This window comes from Oncorhynchus gorbuscha, unplaced genomic scaffold (assembly GCF_021184085.1).
Source record: "Oncorhynchus gorbuscha isolate QuinsamMale2020 ecotype Even-year unplaced genomic scaffold, OgorEven_v1.0 Un_scaffold_4842, whole genome shotgun sequence".
Classification (NCBI taxonomy): Eukaryota; Metazoa; Chordata; class Actinopteri; order Salmoniformes; family Salmonidae; genus Oncorhynchus; species Oncorhynchus gorbuscha.
In genome coordinates this window covers 2,282-23,540 of record NW_025748777.1, presented here as the reverse complement: position 1 = coordinate 23,540, position 21,259 = coordinate 2,282, and the positions used below count along the sequence as shown (strand labels likewise).

At 47.5% G+C, this 21,259-nt stretch overlaps 1 protein-coding gene across 2 annotated transcripts; it reads left to right on the top strand.

Annotated features, from left to right (window-relative positions):
- Positions 1–3,267: 3,267 nt before the first annotated feature.
- On the top strand, positions 3,268–21,017 carry LOC124028780 (protein FAM214A-like). Of its 2 annotated transcripts, XM_046340752.1 has the most exons (9): positions 3,268–3,720; positions 3,905–4,101; positions 10,843–10,968; positions 11,063–12,592; positions 12,635–13,148; positions 13,431–13,550; positions 13,911–13,999; positions 20,359–20,455; positions 20,586–21,017. In XM_046340752.1, exons 1-9 carry the CDS (start codon positions 3,478–3,480, stop codon positions 20,865–20,867), a joined length of 3,198 nt encoding a protein of 1,065 aa, XP_046196708.1. In that variant the 5' UTR covers positions 3,268–3,477; the 3' UTR covers positions 20,868–21,017. The 2 variants fall into 2 exon arrangements, with proteins under 2 accessions (XP_046196708.1, XP_046196707.1); XM_046340751.1 differs by having other exon boundaries at positions 3,269–3,720; positions 11,063–13,148.
- The last annotated feature ends 242 nt before the right edge of the window (positions 21,018–21,259 follow it).

The window sequence follows — 21,259 nt, the reverse complement described above, 5'->3', positions numbered from 1 at the left end:
TTATCCCAGAGGGGTCTGCCCTGCAGTAACGGTAATCAGATTTACCATGGAGAAGCTGTCTAATCTCACACTAATGCCTACCACAACTAATATATCCACTCACTGTGTGTGTTTAATACAGACTCTGTGTTTCATGAATTGATTCTGAAAATGTGTATGTGTGTATGTGTGTGTGGAGAGACACAGAGAGAAAGAGGCAGGGTCTCGAGGGAGGGTCCCCCCCATCAGACCACAGATGGCACATTACTAGATAGTAGCCACACACCACCTCTCCTCCAGGTTAGATACTGTCCCTACTAGACTAACCAGGGGTCAACAATGTCAACTAGGTATTGATGGCCAGGAGAGGGTTCATAATGATCTGGCCTTGGTTTGGAACAGAGGAAAATTGTATTACAACTGAACTGATAGCAGCCTTGATGATACAGACATGATCTCCCCTCTCAGTGCTTATGTATCATCAGTTATACTTGTGCCATCTTTTTCTCTAGTGTGGGAAACTGGAGATTCAGCAAAGAGGGAGAGAAAGTGTGTGTGTGTCCAGAAGGAGAGAGAAAGTGTGTGTGTGTGTCCAGAAGGAGAGAGAAAGTGTGTTAGCCCATGAGTTAATCAGCTTGTCTTCTAGCTGAGGCCTAAAAAACAACAGCAGTATTCTTTGTACTATAGCACTATACAGCAGACCTAAACATGACTACATTATCTATTAACTACACACACACTCTCACCCCTCCCCTGTACGAATCCAGCACCCTGGGGGATGTTTTCCACACCCTGTGACGGGTGTGTGTGTACTAGGCCAGCTGATCAGTGGGCTCTGTTCCAGCTCCTCTCCAGGACAGCAGCAGTAGTTCTATTAATAAGACCTGCGTGCTGCTCTGCAGTCAGTCGGCTCTTTATAAACCTCTCCTCTTACATAATACACACTCGCTGTACACATTCTCACACGATACTAGAGGTCGACCGATTATGATTTTTCAACGCCGATACCGATTATTGAAGGACCAAAAAGGCCGATACCGAATAATCGGCCAATTTTTTTGTTGTTGTTTGTAATAATGACAATTACAAAAACACTGAATGAACACTTATTTTAACTTAATATAATACATCAATAAAATCAATTTAGCCTCAAGTAAATAATGAAACATGTTCAATTTGGTTTAAATAATGCAAAAACAAATTGTTGGTGAAGAAAGTAAAAGTGAAATATGTGCTATGTAAGAAAGCTAACGTTTCAGTTCCTTGCTCAGAACATGAGAACATATGAAAGATGGTGGTTCCTTTTAACATGAGTCTTCAATATTCCCAGGTAAGAAGTTTTAGGTTGTAGTTATAATAGGAATTATACGACTATTTCCCTCTATACCATTAGTATTTCATTAACCTTTGACTATTAGATGTTCTTATAGGCACTTTAGTATTGCCAGTGTAACAGTATAGCTTCCGTCCCTCTCCTCGCTCCTCCCTGGGCTCGAACCAGCAACACAACGACAACAGCCACCATCGAAGCAGCATTACCCATGCAGAGCAAGGGGAACAACTACTAGAAGGCTCAGAGCGAGTGACGTTTGAAACACTATTAGCGTGCGCTAACTATCTAGCCATTTCACTTCGGTTACACCAGCCTCATCTCGGGAGTTGATAGGCTTGAAGTCATAAACAGCGCAATGCTTGACGCACAACGAAGAGCTGCTGGCAAAACGCACGAAAGTGCTGTTTGAATGAATGTTTACGCGCCTGCTTCTGCCTACCACTGCTCAGTCAGATACCTAGCTATTTGATGCTCAGTCAGATTATATGCAACGCAGGACATGCTAGACAATATCTAGTAATATCGTCAACAGTGTGCAGTTAACTACTGATTATGATTGATTGTTTTTTTATAAACTGACAAGGTGAAAATCTGTCGTTCTGCCCCTGAACGTGGCAGTTAACCCACCGTTCCTGTGGAGAATGTGTTCTTAACTGACTTGCCTAGATAAATAAAGGGAGACATTTTTAAAATTTTATTTGCAAAATGGCGCCCAAAAATACAGATTTTGCGATTGTTATGAAAACTTGAAATCGGCCCTAATTAATCGGCCATTCCGATTAATCGGTCGACCTCTAATACACACATTCTCACACGATACACACATTCTCACACGATACACACATTCTCACACGATACACACATACTCACACGATACACACATACTCACACGATACACACATACTCACACAATACACACACTAAAAACAGAAAGCTGACACCAGAGCAGCCATGTCCCATATTTCTCTGGCCTATCCCACTAGAACGGAGGATCTCTCTCTCTCTTTCCCTCCTTATTCTCCCTCCTTTGTTTCCCTCTCTCTTTCCCTCCTGCCAGATCTTTACATTTAGCCTACTCCACTTGGAGGGAGCAGAGGGTTAGCAGAGCAGATCACTGTATAGGAAGTCCTATAGGCTGCTCCTCTCCCTTCTCACTCTCACCTGTCCTATAGCCATTAGCCAGTCAAAGCTGGGTTTCTCTCCCCGACCCCCTCTCCAACTCCCTAAGTCTCAGCCTACTGCTGACTGCAGCCCCCTCCCCCTTCCCTGATCCATGTTATCTGTGCTGTTTCTGTCTCTCTCCCACTCTGTGTCTGTGTTGACTGTTCTCTCTCCATGTGCAGAGAGCAGCTCTGTGGGAGGAGTTCCCTGGAAGAATGTGTGTGACTGCCTGACACAAACAAACAAACACACCCACACATACATACATACATACATACATACATACATACATACATACATACATACATACATACATACATACATACATACATACATACATACATACATACATACATACATACATACATACATACATACATACATACATACATACATACATACATACATACATACATACATACATACATACAATCTGCAAATAAATTCATAAAAAAATCCTACAATGTGATTTTTCTGATTTTTTTTTCTCATTTTGTCTGTCATAGTTGATGTGTACCTATGATGAAAATTACAGGCTTCTCATCATATATATATATATATATATATACACACACAGAGACAAACTAGACACACTCCGACCCCCAGAGCCAGCTGAGAGGCTCTTTGTTAGAGCTGGGTTGTAGGGAGGACAGGGCTCTGTTTGAACATAACCTCTCTGACTGTTGCTCCACCCTAACCCAACCCTGACCGGACAGACACTACAGCAGAACACACAGTTCTTTTTCTGTCTGAGTGTTGTTCTGTGCTCAGCTGACGTGGAGATTCTAAAATGATCCCCAGAACAGGAATAGTGTTGTCCTTCCTCCCTTCCTGTCTGTGTTTAGTGGTTAGTCTGGGCCAGGGTGTTGTAGCATGTTGTCTCCTACTCTACAAGAGAACAGGAGCCTGCTGCCATTTGATTTGTCTGAGTTCCATTTCTTATCCCATTCTACACTGTCTATGATCTCTGAATGCGTGTTCTTGCTTGAAATGTGTAACTTGAAATGTATCCCCGTCAGAATGTATCTGACCAGTGTTTTCCTTTTCCCCTTCTTCCAGATGTGGTGACGGAGGAGTTCTTTGAGTACGATGCTGAGGACTTCCTGGTGTTCCTGACCCTGTTGATCACTGAGGGACGGACTCCAGAATGTTCTGTGAAGGGTCGCACAGAGGGGCTGCACTGCCCCCCTGCAAAGTCCGCCCTGCCGCCTCTACACAGGCACGAGTGCAGCGACAAACTGCCACAGGTAATGTCCACAATCATACACACGCAGATAACACACACTTCCCCAGAAAACACACACACACACACACACACACACACACACACACACACACACACACACACACACACACTGCTCCAACCAAGTAACACACTGCCTCAGCTAACACACACACATACTTACCCTCCCCTGTATGTGTGTGTTCAAGTGTGTGCAGGCGCGGCGTGTGCGCTCGGAGGTGTGTGTGTTGTGGAGGAACAGTACTCCCATCATGGTGGAGGTGATGCTGCTGCCAGACTGTTGCTATGGAGACGAGAGTCCCCCTAGTGACCCCATCAGTGACCCAGCGATCAAACAAGACGCTCTGCTACTGGAGCGATGGACTCTGCAACCTGTACCACGACAGTATGTACACGCGGACCCTGCATTCTGTACCACGACAATATGCACACACACACACACACCATGCAGCCTGTACCACAACAGTATGTGTATACGCGCACGCGCACACACACACACTGCAGCCTGTGTCACGACAGTATGTAAACGCACACTGCAGCCTGTACCACGACAGTACACACACACACACACACACACACACACACACACACACACACACACACACACACACACACACACACACACACACACACACACACACACAGCCCTGTACCACGACAGTACACACACACACACACACACACACACACACACACACACACACACACACACCCTGCAGCCTGCACCACGACAATATACACACACACACCCTGCACCACAACAGTATGCACACACACAGTACCACAACAGTATGTACACACACACCCTGCAGCCTGTACCACAACAGTATGTACACACACACACACACACACACACACACACACACACACACACACACACACACACACACACACACACACACACACACACACACACACACACACACACACACACACACACACACACACACACACACACACACACACACACACACACACCCTGCAGCCTGTACCACGACAGTATGTACACACACACGCATACACGCACCCTGCAGCCTGTACCACAACAATATACACACACACCCTGCAGCCTGTACCACAACAGTATGTACACACACACACACACGCATACACGCACCCTGCAGCCTGCACCACGACAATATACACACACACCCTGCAGCCTGTACCACTATAGTATGTACACACACACACCCTGCAGCCTGTACCACGACAGTATGTACACACACACCCTGCAGCCTGTACCACGACAGTATGTACACACACACCCTGCAGCCTGTACCATGAAAATATACACACACACCCTGCAGCCTGTACCACAACAGTATGTACACACACACACACACGCATACACGCACCCTGCAGCCTGTACCACGACAATATACACACACACCCTGCAGCCTGTACCACTATAGTATGTACACACACACACCCTGCAGCCTGCACCACGACAGTATACACACACACACACCCTCCAGCCTGTACCACACAGTATGTGTACACACACACACTGCAGCCTGCACCACGACAATATACACACCCTGCAGCCTGTACCACAACAGTATGTACACACACACACACACCCTGCACCACGACAGTATGTACAAACACACCCTGCAGGCTGTATCACGACAGTATACACACACACACACACACTGCAGCCTGCACCACGACAATATATACACACACCCTGCAGCCTGTACCACAACAGTATACACAGCCTGTACCACTATAGTATGTACACACACACAGCCTGTACCACTATAGTATGTACACACACACACTGCAGCCTGCACCACGACAATATATACACACACCCTGCAGCCTGTACCACAACAGTATGTACACACACACACACACACACACACACACACACACACACACACACACACACACACACACACACACACACACACACACACACACACACACACACACACACACACACACACCCTGCAGCCGGCACCACGACAATATACACACACACCCTGCAGCCTGTACCACAACAGTATGTACACACACACCCTGCAGCCTGTACCACTATAGTATGTACACACACACCCTGCAGCCTGTACCACGACAGTATGCACACACACACACACACACACACACACACACACACACACACACACACACACACACACACACACACACACACACACACACACACACACACACACACACACACACACACACCCTGCAGCCTGCACCACAACAATATACACACACACCCTGCAGCCTGTACCACAACAGTATGTACACACACACACACACCCTGCACCACAACAGTATGTACACACACACACACACCCTGCACCACAACAGTATGTACACACACACCCTGCAGCCTGTACCACTATAGTATGTACACACACACCCTGCAGCCTGTACCACGACAATATACACACACACACACACCCTGCAGCCTGTACCACAACAATATATACACACACACCCTGCAGCCTTTATCACGACAATATACACACACACCCTGCAGCCTGTACCACGACAATATACACACACACCCTGCAGCCTGTACCACAACAGTATGTACACACACACACACACACACACACACACACACACACACACACACACACACACACACACACACACACACACACACACACACACACACACACACACACACACACACACACACCCTGCACCACGACAGTATGTACACACACACCCTGCAGCCTGTACCACAACAGTATGTACACGCACACACACACACACACACACACACACACACACACACACACACACATACCCTGCACCACGACAGTATGTACACACACACCCTGCAGCCTGTTCCACTATAGTATGTACACACACACACACACACACACACACACACACACACACACACACACACACACACACACACACACACACACACACACACACACACACACACACACACACACACACACACACACACCCTGCACCACGACAGTATGTACACACACACCCTGCTGCCTGTACCACAACAGTATGTACACACACACACACACACACACATACCCTGCACCACGACAGTATGTACACACACACCCTGCAGCCTGTACCACGACAATATACACACACACACACCCTGCAGCCTGTATCACAACAGTATGTGTACACACACACCCTGCAGCCTGTACCACTATAGTATGTACACACACACCCTGCAGCCTGTACCATGACAGTATGTACACACACACACACACACACACACACACACACACACACACACACACACACACACACACACACACACACACACACACACACACACACACACACACACACACACACACACACACACCCTGCAGCCTGTACCACGACAGTATGTACACACACGCATACACGCACCCTGCAGCCTGTACCACAACAATATACACACACACCCTGCAGCCTGTACCACAACAGTATGTACACACACACACACACAGCCTGCATACACGCACCCTGCAGCCTGCACCACGACAATATACACACACACCCTGCAGCCTGTACCACAACAGTATGTACACACACACCCTGCAGCCTGTACCACGACAGTATGTACGCAAACACACACACAAACGTACGCATACACACACACACACACACATACACACACACGCATACACACACGCATACACACACACACTACAGCCTGTACCACGACAATATACACACACACCCTGCAGCCTGTACCACTATAGTATGTACACACACACCCTGCTGCCTGTACCACGACAGTATGTACACACACACCCTGCAGCCTGTACCACGACAGTATGTACACACACACCCTGCAGCCTGTACCACACACACAGTATACCACACACACACACACCTCCAGCCTGTACCACACAGTATGTGTACACACACACACATACCCTGCACCACGACAGTATGTACACACACACCCTGCAGCCTGTTCCACTATAGTATGTACACACACACACACACACACACACACACACACACACACACACACACACACACACACACACACACACACACACACACACACACACACACACACACACACACACACACACACACACACACACACACACCCTGCACCACGACAGTATGTACACACACACCCTGCTGCCTGTACCACAACAGTATGTACACACACACACACACACACACACACACACACACACACACACACATACCCTGCACCACGACAGTATGTACACACACACCCTGCAGCCTGTACCACGACAATATACACACACACACACCCTGCAGCCTGTATCACAACAGTATGTGTACACACACACACCCTGCAGCCTGTACCACTATAGTATGTACACACACACCCTGCAGCCTGTACCATGACAGTATGTACACACACACACACACACACACACACACACACACACACACACACACACACACACACACACACACACACACACACACACACACACACACACACACACACACACACCCTGCAGCCTGTACCACGACAGTATGTACACACACACACACACACGCATACACGCACCCTGCAGCCTGTACCACAACAATATACACACACACCCTGCAGCCTGTACCACAACAGTATGTACACACACACACACACGCATACACGCACCCTGCAGCCTGCACCACGACAATATACACACACACCCTGCAGCCTGTACCACAACAGTATGTACACACACACCCTGCAGCCTGTACCACGACAGTATGTACGCAAACACACACACAAACGCGCATACACACACACGCGCATACACACACACGCGCATACACACACACGCATACACACACACTACAGCCTGTACCACGACAATATACACACACACCCTGCAGCCTGTACCACTATAGTATGTACACACACACCCTGCTGCCTGTACCACGACAGTATGTACACACACACCCTGCAGCCTGTACCACGACAGTATGTACACACACACCCTGCAGCCTGTACCACGACAGTATACACACACACACACCCTCCAGCCTGTACCACACAGTATGTGTACACACACACACTGCAGCCTGCACCACGACAATATACACACCCTGCAGCCTGTACCACAACAGTATGTACACACACACACACACACACCCTGCACCACGACAGTATGTACAAACACACCCTGCAGGCTGTATCACGACAGTATACACACACACACACACACTGCAGCCTGCACCACGACAATATATACACACACCCTGCAGCCTGTACCACAACAGTATGTACACACACACAGCCTGTACCACTATAGTATGTACACACACACACTGCAGCCTGCACCACGACAATATATACACACACCCTGCAGCCTGTACCACAACAGTATGTACACACACACACACACACACACACACACACACACACACACACACACACACACACACACACACACACACACACACACACACACACACACACACACACACACACACACACACACACACACACCCCTGCATCCGGCACCACGACAATATACACACACACCCTGCAGCCTGTACCACAACAGTATGTACACACACACAGCCTGTACCACTATAGTATGTACACACACACCCTGCAGCCTGTACCACTATAGTATGTACACACACAACCTGCAGCCTGTACCACGACAATATACACACACACACAACCTGCAGCCTGTACCACGACAGTATACACACACACACACACACAGCCTGTACCACGACAATATACACACACACCCTGCAGCCTGTACCACAACAGTATGTACACACACACACACACACACACACACACACACACACACACACACACACACACACACACACACACACACACACACACACACAATGCAGCCTGTACCACAACAGTATGTACACACACACCCTGCAGCCTGTACCACGACAATATGCACACACACACACAATGCAGCTTGTACCACGACAGTATGTACACACCCTGCAGCGTGTACCACAACAGTATGTACACACCCTGCAGCGTGTACCACAACAGTATGTATACACGACACACACTTTTTTGTCAGGACTAGGTTGAGCTAGTAGCACATGCAAAAACTGGAATATTCCACTTTGCCGCCGTATCAAACAGAAAACATGTATATACACTACCGTTCAAAAGTTTGGGGTCACTTAGAAATGTCCTTGTTTTTGAAAGAAAAGCACTTTTTTTTTGTCCATTAAAATAACATCAAATTGATCAGAAATACAGTGTAGACATTGTTAATGTTGTAAATGACTATTGTAACTATTGGAAATGACAGATTTTTTAAAATGGAATATCGACATAGGCGTACAGAGGCCCATTTATCAGCAACCATCAGTCCTGTGTTCCAATGGCACGTTGTGTTAGCTAATCCAGGTTTATCATTTAAGAAGGCTAATTGATCATTAGAAAACCTGTTTGCAATTATGTTAGCACAGATAACTGTTCTGATTAAAGAAACAATAAAACTGGCCTTCTTAAGACTAGTTGAGTATCGGGAGCATCAGCATTTGTGGGTTCGATTACAGGCTCAAAATGGCCAGAAATATGAACTTTCTTCTGAAACTCGTCAGTCTATTCTTGTTCTGAGAAATCAAGACTATTCCATGTGAGAAATTGCCAAGAAACTGAAGATCTGGTACAATGCTGTGTGGTACAATGCTGTGTACTACTCCCTTCACAGAACAGCGCAAACTGGCTCTAACCAGAATAGAATGAGGAGTTGGAGGCCCCGGTGCATAACCGACCAATAGGACAAGTACATTAGAGTGTCTAGTTTGAGAAACAGACGCCTCACAAGTCCTCAACTGGCAGCTTCATTAAATAGTACCCGCAAAACACCAGTCTCAACATCAACAGTGAAGAGGAGACTACGGGATGCTGACCTTCTAGACAGAGTTCCTCTGCCCAGTGTCTGTGTTTTTGCCCATCTTAATCTTTTATTTTTATTGGCCAGTCTGAGATATGGCTTTTTCTTTTCAACTCTGCTTAGAAGGCCAGTATCTCGGAGTCGCCTTTTCACTGTTGACATTGAGACTGGTGTTGTACACCGGGGCCTCCCACTCTTTCTATATTGTATATTTCGAAGACTGACTGAAAAAAATTGGCATTGGTATTGTTGCTAATGCTAATTTCCATAGCCTTAGCCAAGCAAAGGCCTGATTCTCTCTCCTCCCCTCTGTCTCTCTGTAGGAGCGGTGATAGGTTTATAGAGGAGAAGACTCTGCTGTTGGCTGTTCGTTCCTACGTCTTCTTCTCCCAGCTCAGTGCCTGGCTCAGTGCTTCTCACGGCATTGTACCCCGAAACATCCTGTATAGGTAATACACACACACACACAAGAATACACTAAGAACCTCTTCACGACTTCCCCATTATTTTCTATATCCGTTACTGAATGTTTCTGTCCCACAGGATCAGTGCAGCAGATGAGGAGTGTGTCTGTCAGTTCTCCCAGCCCCCAGCGGTGCACCTGTTCCCTGTCCCTAACGTGTCTCAGAGTGTTGCCCTGAGGCTCAGGGTCCAGTCACTCCCCCGTCAGCCCACCTACCCCACCCTGGCCTGTAGCATACACACCGGCCTGACCCTGGCCCCACTCTACAGCAAGACCCCCAGCCTTAAGTCCAACCTCAGCCCTAACCTCTACAGCAAGACATCTAGCCTTAACCCAGGCCTGAACCCTAATCCGCCTCTGTACGAGAGGAGCCACAACTCTAAAGAGAGCCACAACAGAGCGGCTCTGCCTTTCTCTGGCCTCCCCTTCCCCAGTCCTGCCAGTCTCCCCCTGCCTAGTAAGAGAGGCCCGGACCCCACAGACAGCCATGGTCATTCTAGCCAGAATGGATCAGACCTCCCCCAGGTCAATAAGGGGCAGACCTCATCCCCCTACCACCTCCCCCTCTCCCCACGGCCCTCCCCCCGCCCCCACAGGAAGCTGTCCTCCACTCTGCCCCTCCCCCCCGGGGGAAAGACTGTCAGGTGGCTCTATGCCCTCACCTCAGACCCCTCCGATGACATCACACACACCACCGAGGATTATGGGAAGGCCGTCAACGGGGCCGAGAGCTCCAAGGGGAGTGGCTCCGAAGCCCTCCGGGCCTTTAAGACTTATTCTTTGGCAGAGCCCCCGCGGTGCCCCTCCCCCAGACCCTCCTCTGAGACCAACCCTCTGATTGGCTCGCTGCTCCAGGAAAGACAGGAAGTCATCGCCCGGATCGCTCAGCGCCTCAACTTCTGCGACCCGACCGCCCCCCATCTCCCCCCTGCCCTCTTCACCCCCGACACCCCCACCAAGACCACTGTCCGGAGCAGTTACCTTGGCAACACCACGCTCTGCAAGACCAAAGAGCCAGAGGGAGCTCCGCCTACTGAGGACACCCCACCCTCCCCTTTCGACACGCCCATTGGCGATGCAGCAGCTATTATCAGGGAGACGCTGTCCCCGAAACCTGTTGCCTGCCGCAGACTGAGACTCCCAGAGGACAGAGATGGAGAGAGACTGAGAGACAGAGACCAAGTCAGGGAGACACTGAGAGACCTGGAGACACAGAGAGACAGAGCGGCGTTGAGAGACCGACAGCGAGAGAGAGACAGTAGTCTCTTGTCTCATGCTGTTCAGGACATTACCAGACTGATTCAGGACAGACTGTCTGTCCCCTCTCTGTCCCCAACACACAGCCGCAGCAGCAGCCCGCTACACAAACCACATACACACAGCACACACACGCTGTGCACTGACACACACACCACACACCGAGGCGGCAACAGTCATAGCAGTGGCCACTGCAACGGCTACACACCCAGCCATGACACACACACTCCCTCACACACACCTGCTAGCACAGACAGAGCTGGTGCTCCTCCAGAGACAGACAGTCCAATCAGAGCCCAGAACGGCTGTTCAACACTTGAAGAACATCAGGTCAGCCCCCAACTCCAAATCCTGCCCCAGTCTTCTTCTCTAGTCATCCCACGGCCTCTATCCCAGCCCCAGTCTTCTTCTCTAGTCATCCCACGGCCTCTACCCCAGCCACAGTCTTCTTCTCTAGTCATCCCACGGCCTCTACCCCAGCCCCAGTCTCAGGCCTCTCCTCTACTCAGCCCCAAGAGTCCCAGGGCCAAGACCTCAAAGAGTTTACACCCCAACCGCCCCCAAGAGGAGCCCAGACCCTCCTCTCATAAAGACAACATCCTGAGGACCATCCAGACCCTGACAGTGACCCAGACCACCACCCTGACCCAGACCACTGCACAGACCTTGACCACTAAGCTCACCCACACCCAAACCACTGCTCTCATCCAGAACCACATGAAACCTCTGACTCAGTCTCACAACCAGACCCAGACAGTCTCTCGAACTCCACCCTCACGGACTCAGGGCAGCCCTCGAACCCAGCCCTCTAGTCTCCAGGATGAGAACCAGCCCCCCCCAGGTTCCAAGTCCTCCAGCCCCCCCAGTCCTGCTACCACACCCCCTGGCACAGAGCCCAACACTGTCCTGGTGAGTGTCCCTATAGACAAGCACACCTGATTAGAAAATCACATCACACTGCAGTATATGTTGAATATCATCCATGTGGCTTGTTTTGTCCAACACAAAAAAACTTCAATTAAATAACCTGCCTATGTGAAAGAGGATATTACCACTTTTGGAAAATGTTGATTAACAGTACAAAGAGATTTTGAGAAAGGATCTTTGACATAGTCTATTTGGCATTTGTCTAAAATGTTTGTTGAGAATTGCTGTATTAAAGCCAGTGTGTGTTTTTTTTCTTCCCCGTAGCGTTCTCCCTCGCCCCTGAGACCGTGTAACAGTCGGAGGAAACACAACCGTCACTCTCTGGATTCCACCCTCACCAAGGCCTTCCACCCCTGTACCGGCCTGCCCCTGCTCTCCAGCCCTGTAAGATACACACACACACACACACACACACACACACACACACACACACACACACACACACACACACACACACACACACACACACACACACACACACACACTGTCAGTCAGGGTGTGGAGCCATATGACTCATCTTCTCCTCAATAGTATGAATACTCTGACTAAACTCCTGTTGATGCTGACTAGGTTGTTCATAACAATGGAATCATTTTAAAGTTGTGTGTGTTTCATGTGGTGCTTGTTGTTATTATTATTATTATTATATAATTGTGTGTGCTGTCATGCTATAGTGTTTAAATTGGGTGTTTTGTGTACAGTTGTGTGTGTTGTATTATTAAATGTGTGTGTTGTCTCTCTCAGGTTCCTCAGAGGAGAACTCAGACTGGTTACTTTGACCTGGACTCTTCTCTGACCAGCTGTAAAGGACTGCCCTGGACCGCAGGGAAGAGGTACTGATCTCTAACTCACACATCATACACACATTTAGACTGGGATATGTTCCGGGTAGCCCCAAACAACAACGTTGACGTATGGAATACGCTGACTCGGTGAGCGAGTTTATTAGCAAGTGCATCAGTGATGTTGTACCCACTGTGACTATTAAAACCTTCCCTAACCAGAAACTGGATTGATAGCAGCATTCGCACAAAACTAAAAGCGCGAACCACTGCTTTTAATCAGGGCAAGATGACTGGAAACATGACCGAATACAAACAGTGTAGTTATTCCCTCTGCAAGGCAATCAAACAAACAAGCAAAGCGTCAGTACAGAGACAGTAGAGTCGCAATTCAACAGTTCAAACACAAGACGTATGTGGCAGGGTCTATAGTCAATCATGGATTACAAAAAGAAAACCAGCCCTGTCGCGGACAACAACGTCTTGTGCCCAAACAAATTAAACAAGTTATTTTCTCGCTTTGAGGTCAATACAGTGCTACTGACACGGCCCGCTATCAAAGCCTGTGGGCTCTCCTTCACCGTGGCCAACATGAGTAAAACATTGAAACAAGTTAACCCTCGCAGGGCTGCCGGCCCAGACTGCATCCCTAGCCACATCCACCGAGCATGCGCATTCTTATTTTCAATGACGGCCTAGGAACGGTGGGTTAACTGCATCATTCAGGGACAGAACGACAGATTTTCACCTTGTCAGCTCGGGGGACCAATCTTACAACCTTACAGTTAACTAGTCCAACGCAATTAACGACCTGCCTCTCTCTCATTGCACTCCACAAGGAGACTGCCTGTTACGTGAATGCAGTAAGCCAAGGTAAGTTGCTATCTAGCATTAAAGTTATCTTATAAAAAACAATCATAATCACTAGTTAACTACACATGGTTGATGATATTACTAGATATTATCTAGCGAGTCCTGCGTTGCATATAATCTGACTGAGCAGACAAGTATCTGACTGAGTGGTGGTAGGCAGAAGCAGGCGTCTAAACATTCATTCGAACAGCACATTCGTGCGTTTTGCCAGCAGCTCTTTGTTGTGCGTCAAGCATTGCACTGTTTATGACTTCAAGCCTATCAACTCCCGAGATGAGGCTGGTGTAAACGAAGTGAAATGGCTAGATAGTTAGCGCACGCTAATAGTGTTTCAAACGTCACTCGCTCTGAGCCTTCTAGTAGTTGTTCCCCTTGCTCTGCATGGGTAACACTGCTTCGATGGTGGCTGTTGTTGTCATGTTGCTGGTTCGAGCCCAGGGAGGAGCGAGGAGAGGGACGGAGGCTATACTGTTACACTGGCAATACTAAAGTGCCTATAAGAACATCCAATAGTCAAAGGTTAATGAAATACAAATGGTATAGAGGGAAATAGTCGTATAATTCCTATAATAACTACAACCTAAAACTTCTTACCTGGGAATATTGAAGACTCATGTTAAAAGGAACCACCATCTTTCATATGTTCTCATGTTCTGAGCAAGGAACTGAAACGTTGGCTTTCTTACATAGCACATATTGCACTTTTACTTTCTTCTCTTTGTTTTTGCATTATTTAAACCAAATTGAACATGTTTCATTATTTACTTGAGGCTAAATGGATTTTATTGATGTATTATATTAAGTCAAAATAAGTGTTCATTCAGTATTGTTGTAATTGTCAGTATTACAAATAAAACATTTAAAAATCTGCCGATTTTTAATCGGTATCGGCTTCTTTGGCCCTCAAATAATCAGTATCGGTGTTGAAAAATCATAATCGGTCGACCTCTAGTCTCGACCCCGCCCTGTGCAACTGGGACCTGGACTTTCTGACGGGCCGCCCCCAGATTGTGAGGGTAGGTAACAACATCTCCACCCCGCTGATCCTCAACACTGGGGCCCCACGAGGGTGCATTCTCAGCCCTCTCCTGTACTCCCTGTTCAGCCATGACTGCGTGGCCATGCACGCCTCCAACTCAATCAAATCAAATCAAATGTATTTGTCACATACATATGGTTAGCAGATGTTAATGCGAGCGTAGCGAAATGCTTGTGCTTCTAGTTCCGACAATGCAGTAATAACCAACAAGTAATCTAACTAACAATTCCTAAACTACTGTCTTATACACAGTGTAAGGGGATAAAGAATATGTACATAAGGATATATGAATGAGTGATGGTACAGAGCAGCATAGGCAAGATACAGTAGATGGTAACAAATACAGTATATACATATAAGATGAGTATGTAAACAAAGTGGCATAGTTAAAGTGGCTAGTGATACATGTATAACATAAGGATGCAGTCGATGATATAGAGTACAGTATATACGTATGCATATGAGATGAATAATGTAGGGTAAGTAACATTATATAAGGTAGCATTGTTTAAAGTGGCTAGTGATATATTTACATCATTCCCATCAATTCCCATTATTAAAGTGGCTGGAGTTGAGTCAGTGTCAGTGTGTTGGCAGCGGCCACTCAATGTTAGTGGTGGCTGTTTAACAGTCTGATGGCCTTGAGATAGAAGCTGTTTTTCAGTCTCTCGGTCCCAGCTTTGATGCACCTGTACTGACCTCTGGATGATAGCGGGGTGAACAGGCAGTGGCTCGGGAGGTTGATGTCCTTGATGATCTTTATGGCCTTCCTGTAACATCGGGTGGTGTAGGTGTCCTGGAGGGCAGGTAGTTTGCCCCCGGTTATTTTCCTGACACCACACTCCGAGCGCCCTCACCTCCTCCCTGTAGGCAGTCTTGTCGTTGTTGGTAATCAAGCCTACCACTGTTGTGTTGTCCGCAAACTTGATGATTGAGTTGGAGGCGTGCATGGCCACGCAGTCGTGGGTGAACAGGGAGTACAGGAGAGGGCTCAGAACGCACCCTTGTGGGGCCCCAGGGTTGAGGATCAGAGGGGAGGAGATGTTGTTACCTATCCTCACCACCTGGGGGCGGCCCGTCAGGAAGTCCAGTACCCACTTGCACAGGGCGGGGTCGAGACCCAGGGTCTCGAGCTTGAGACACGTTTAAATGTCTTACTCACCTCGGCTGCAGTGAAGGAGAGACCGCATGTTTTCGTTGCAGGCCGTGTCAGTGGCACTGTATTGTCCTCAAAGTGGGCAAAAAAGTTATTTAGTCTGCCTGGGAGCAAGACATCCTGGTCCGTGACTGGGCTGGATTTCTTCCTGTAGTCCGTGATTGACTGTAGACCCTGCCACATGCCTCTTGTGTCTGGGCCGTTGAATTGAGATTCTACTTTGTCTCTGTACTGACGCTTAGCTTGTTTGATAGCCTTGCGGAGGGAATAGCTGCACTGTTTGTATTCGGTCATGTTACCAGACACCTTGCCCTGATTAAAAGCAGTGGTTTGCGCTTTCAGTTTCACGCGAATGCTGCCATCAATCCACGGTTTCTGGTTAGGGAATGTTTTAATCGTTGCTATGGGAACGACATCTTCAACGCACGTTCTAATGAACTCGCACACCGAATCAGCGTATTCGTCAATGTTGTTATCTGACGCAATACGAAACATATTCCAGTCCACGTGCTGGAAGCAGTCTTGAAGTGTGGAGTCAGCTTGGTCGGACCAGCGTTGGACAGACCTCAGCGTGGGAGCCTCTAGTTTTAGTTTCTGTCTGTAGGCAGGGATCAACAAAATGGAGTCATGGTCAGATTTTCCGAAAGGGGGCGGGGCAGGGCCTTATATGCGTCGCGGAAGTTAGAGTAACAATGATCCAAGGTTTTTCCACCCCTGGTTGCGCAATCGATATGCTGATAAAATTTAGGGAGTCTTGTTTTCAGATTAGCCTTGTTAAAATCCCCAGCTACAATGAATGCAGCCTCCGGATAAATGGTTTCCAGTTTGCAAAGAGTTAAATAAAGTTTGTTCAGAGCCATCGATGCGTCTGCTTGGGGGGGATATATACGGCTGTGATTATAATCGAAGAGAATTCTCTTGGTAGATAATGCGGTCTACATTTGATTGTGAAGAATTCTAAATCAGGTGAACAGAAGGATTTGAGTTCCTGTATGTTTCTTTCATCACACCATGTCTCGTTAGTCATAAGGCATACGCCTTCTTACCAGAAAGGTGTTTGTTTCTGTCGGCGCGATGCGTGGAGAAACCAGCTGGCTGCACCGCTTCGGATAGCGTCTCTCCAGTGAGCCATGTTTCCGTGAAGCACAGAACGTTACAGTCTCTGATGTCCCTCTGGAATGCTACCCTTGCTCGGATTTCATCAATCTTATTGTCTAGAGACTGGACATTGGCAAGAAGAATGCTCGGGAGTGGTGCACGGTGTGCTCGTCTCCGGAGTCTGACCAGAAGACCGCCGCGTTTCCCTCTTTTTCGGAGTCGTTTTTTTGGGTTGCTGCATGCGATCCATTCCGTTGTCCTGTTTGTAAGGCAGAACACAGGATCCGCGTCGCGAAAAACATATTCTTGGTCGTACTGATGGTGAGTTGACGCTGATCTTATATTCAGTAGTTCTTCTCGACTGTATGTAATGAAACCTAAGATGACCTGGTGTACTAATGTAAGAAATAACACGTAAAAAAACAAAAAACTGCATAGTTTCCTAGGAACGCGAAGCGAGGCGGCCATCTCTGTCGGCGCCGGAAGTAAATCAAGTTTGCAGACGACACTACAGTGGTAGGCTTGATTACCAACAACAACGAGACGGCCTACAGAGAGGTGGTGAGGGCCCTCGGAGTGTGGTGTCAGGAAAATAACCTCACACTCAATGTCAACAAAACAAAGGAGATGATCGTGGACTTCAGGAAACAGCAGAGGGAGCACCCCCACATCGAAGGGACAGTATTGGAGAAGGTGGAAAGTTTTAAGTTCCTCGGCGTACACATCACAGACAAACTGAAATGGTCCAGCCACACAAGACGGCGTGGTGAAGGAGGTGCAACAGCGCCTCTTCAACCTCTGGAGGTTAAAGAAATTTGGCTTGTCACCTAAAACATTCACAAACTTTTACAGATGCACAATCGAGAGCATCCTGTCAGGCTGTATCACCGCCTGGTATGGGTAGTGCGGTCTGCACAACGCATCACCGGGAGCAAACTACCTACCCTCCAGGACACCTAAAGCACCCAATTTCACAGGAAGGCCAAAAAGAACATCAAGAACATAAACCACCCGAGCCCCGGCCTGTTCACCCCGCTATCATCCAGAAGGCGAGGTCAATACAGCTGCATCAAAGTTGAGACTGAAAAACCGCTTCTAACTCAAGGCCATCAGACTGTTAAACAGCCATCATTAACATAGAGAGGCTGCTGTCAAAATACAGACTCAAATCTCTGGCCACTTTAATAAATGGATTTAATAAAGTTATAACTAGTCACTTAAAATAACACCATTTTAATCATGTTTACATATCCTACATTACTCATCTTATATGTACTGTATATACTGTATTCTATACCATCTACTGCATCTTGCCCATGCCACACGGCCATCGCTCATCCATTTATTTATATGTACATATTCTTATTCCATCCCTTTACATTTGTGTGTATAAGGTAGTCGTTGGGAATTTGTTAGATTACTTGTTAGATATTACTGCACTGTCGGAACTAGAAGCACAAGCATTTCGCTACACTCACATCAACATCTGCTAACCATGTGTATGTGACCAATAAAGTCTGATTTGATTTAGACTCCTCATGTACACACCATAGATCCATGGTCAGATTTAGGTCCTTAATAACCTTGTCCTCAAACCCAATTGCTACCACTTAGATGTTCAATAGAGAACAAGCCGACTGGTAGGTGAGATTATGTTCTTACTAGACATCAGTGTTCAGTCAGTCCAAGCCTGTACTGTACTGTACTGTAGCCTTGTCCTCTCACACTGCCACCTGCTGTTCTGGCAGCTGTATTGCTAGTACTGTTGCTACTGGCCTGACACTGAGGCTCAACTCAAAATGGCAGCTGTACACAGCTCTACAGTCAGAGGCCCTGCTCTGCTCTGATCTGGCCGCTGGGTTACTGTGTGGATTAGGGATTAGAGGTCCGTTTGACCGGGGATGATGCTTCTACATACATAGCTGATTAAGGTTTGATAGTGTTTGAATATACAGTATTAGTCATGTTGAATCATAAATTCAGATTTAGACTGCATGACAGCAATTCATGCTTGGGTTTAGCTTTCCTGGCACTGTTTCCAAATAGTAATATTTTAGCATTTGTGGCACAAATCCCATTCAAGTCATGGGTCTGATATTAGCATATTTCGTGCATGTCCAATTCATCTGAGGGTTGCAGGGTCTGTAAGCCATCTCTAATTCTCATGATTCAACAAATGAATCAATCGACCAATGTGTGTGTGAACCCGTTTTTTAACCCTCTACTGTGTGTTCTGTTGTGAAGAGTGTGTGTGAAGAGAGTGGAGGAGTCAGAAGAACCTCAGCCGCTGTTCAGTGCCAGTGCTCCACCTGCCAGCCTCAGTCTACTGGGCAACTTTGAGGTACCTCTCACTCACTCACTCACTCACTCACTCACTCACTCACTCACTCACTCACTCACTCACTCACTCACTCACTCACGTCACATAAGTGTACATGCATTGTATGACCTAAAGCATATGTGTGTTACAGGAGTGTGTGTTGAACTACCGCCTGGAGCCGTTGGGGTCGGTGGAGGGTTTCACGGCCGAGGTGGGTGCTTCCGGAACCTTCTGCCCCAGTCACATGACCTTCCCCGTTGACGTTTCCTTCTACAGCGTCTCTGACGACAACGCACCCTCGCCATACATGGTGAGACACACCTACAGTACATACACAGACATATTATATATATCCCCCACACACTTTATATACCCTGAACAAAAATATAAATGCAACAATTTCAAAGATTTTACTGAGCTACAGTTCATATAAGGTAATCAGTCAATTGAAATAAATGAATTAGGCCCTAAATTATGGTTTTCACATGAGTGAAAAAGCAGTCAGTATCTGGTGTGACCACCATTTGCCTCATGCAGCGCGGCACATCTCATTCACATAGAGTTAATCAGGCTGTTGATTGTGGCCTGTGGAATGTTGTCCCACTCCTCTACAATGGCTGTGCAAAGTTGCTGGATATTGGCGGGAACTGAAACACGCTTTTGTACACGTTGATCCAGAGCCTCCCAAACAAGCTCAATGGGTGACATGTCTGGTGAGTATGCAGGCCATGGAAGAACTGGGACATTTTCAGCTTCCAGGAGTTGTGTACAGATCCTTGCGACATGGGGCCGTGCATTATCATGCTGAAACATGAGATGATGGCT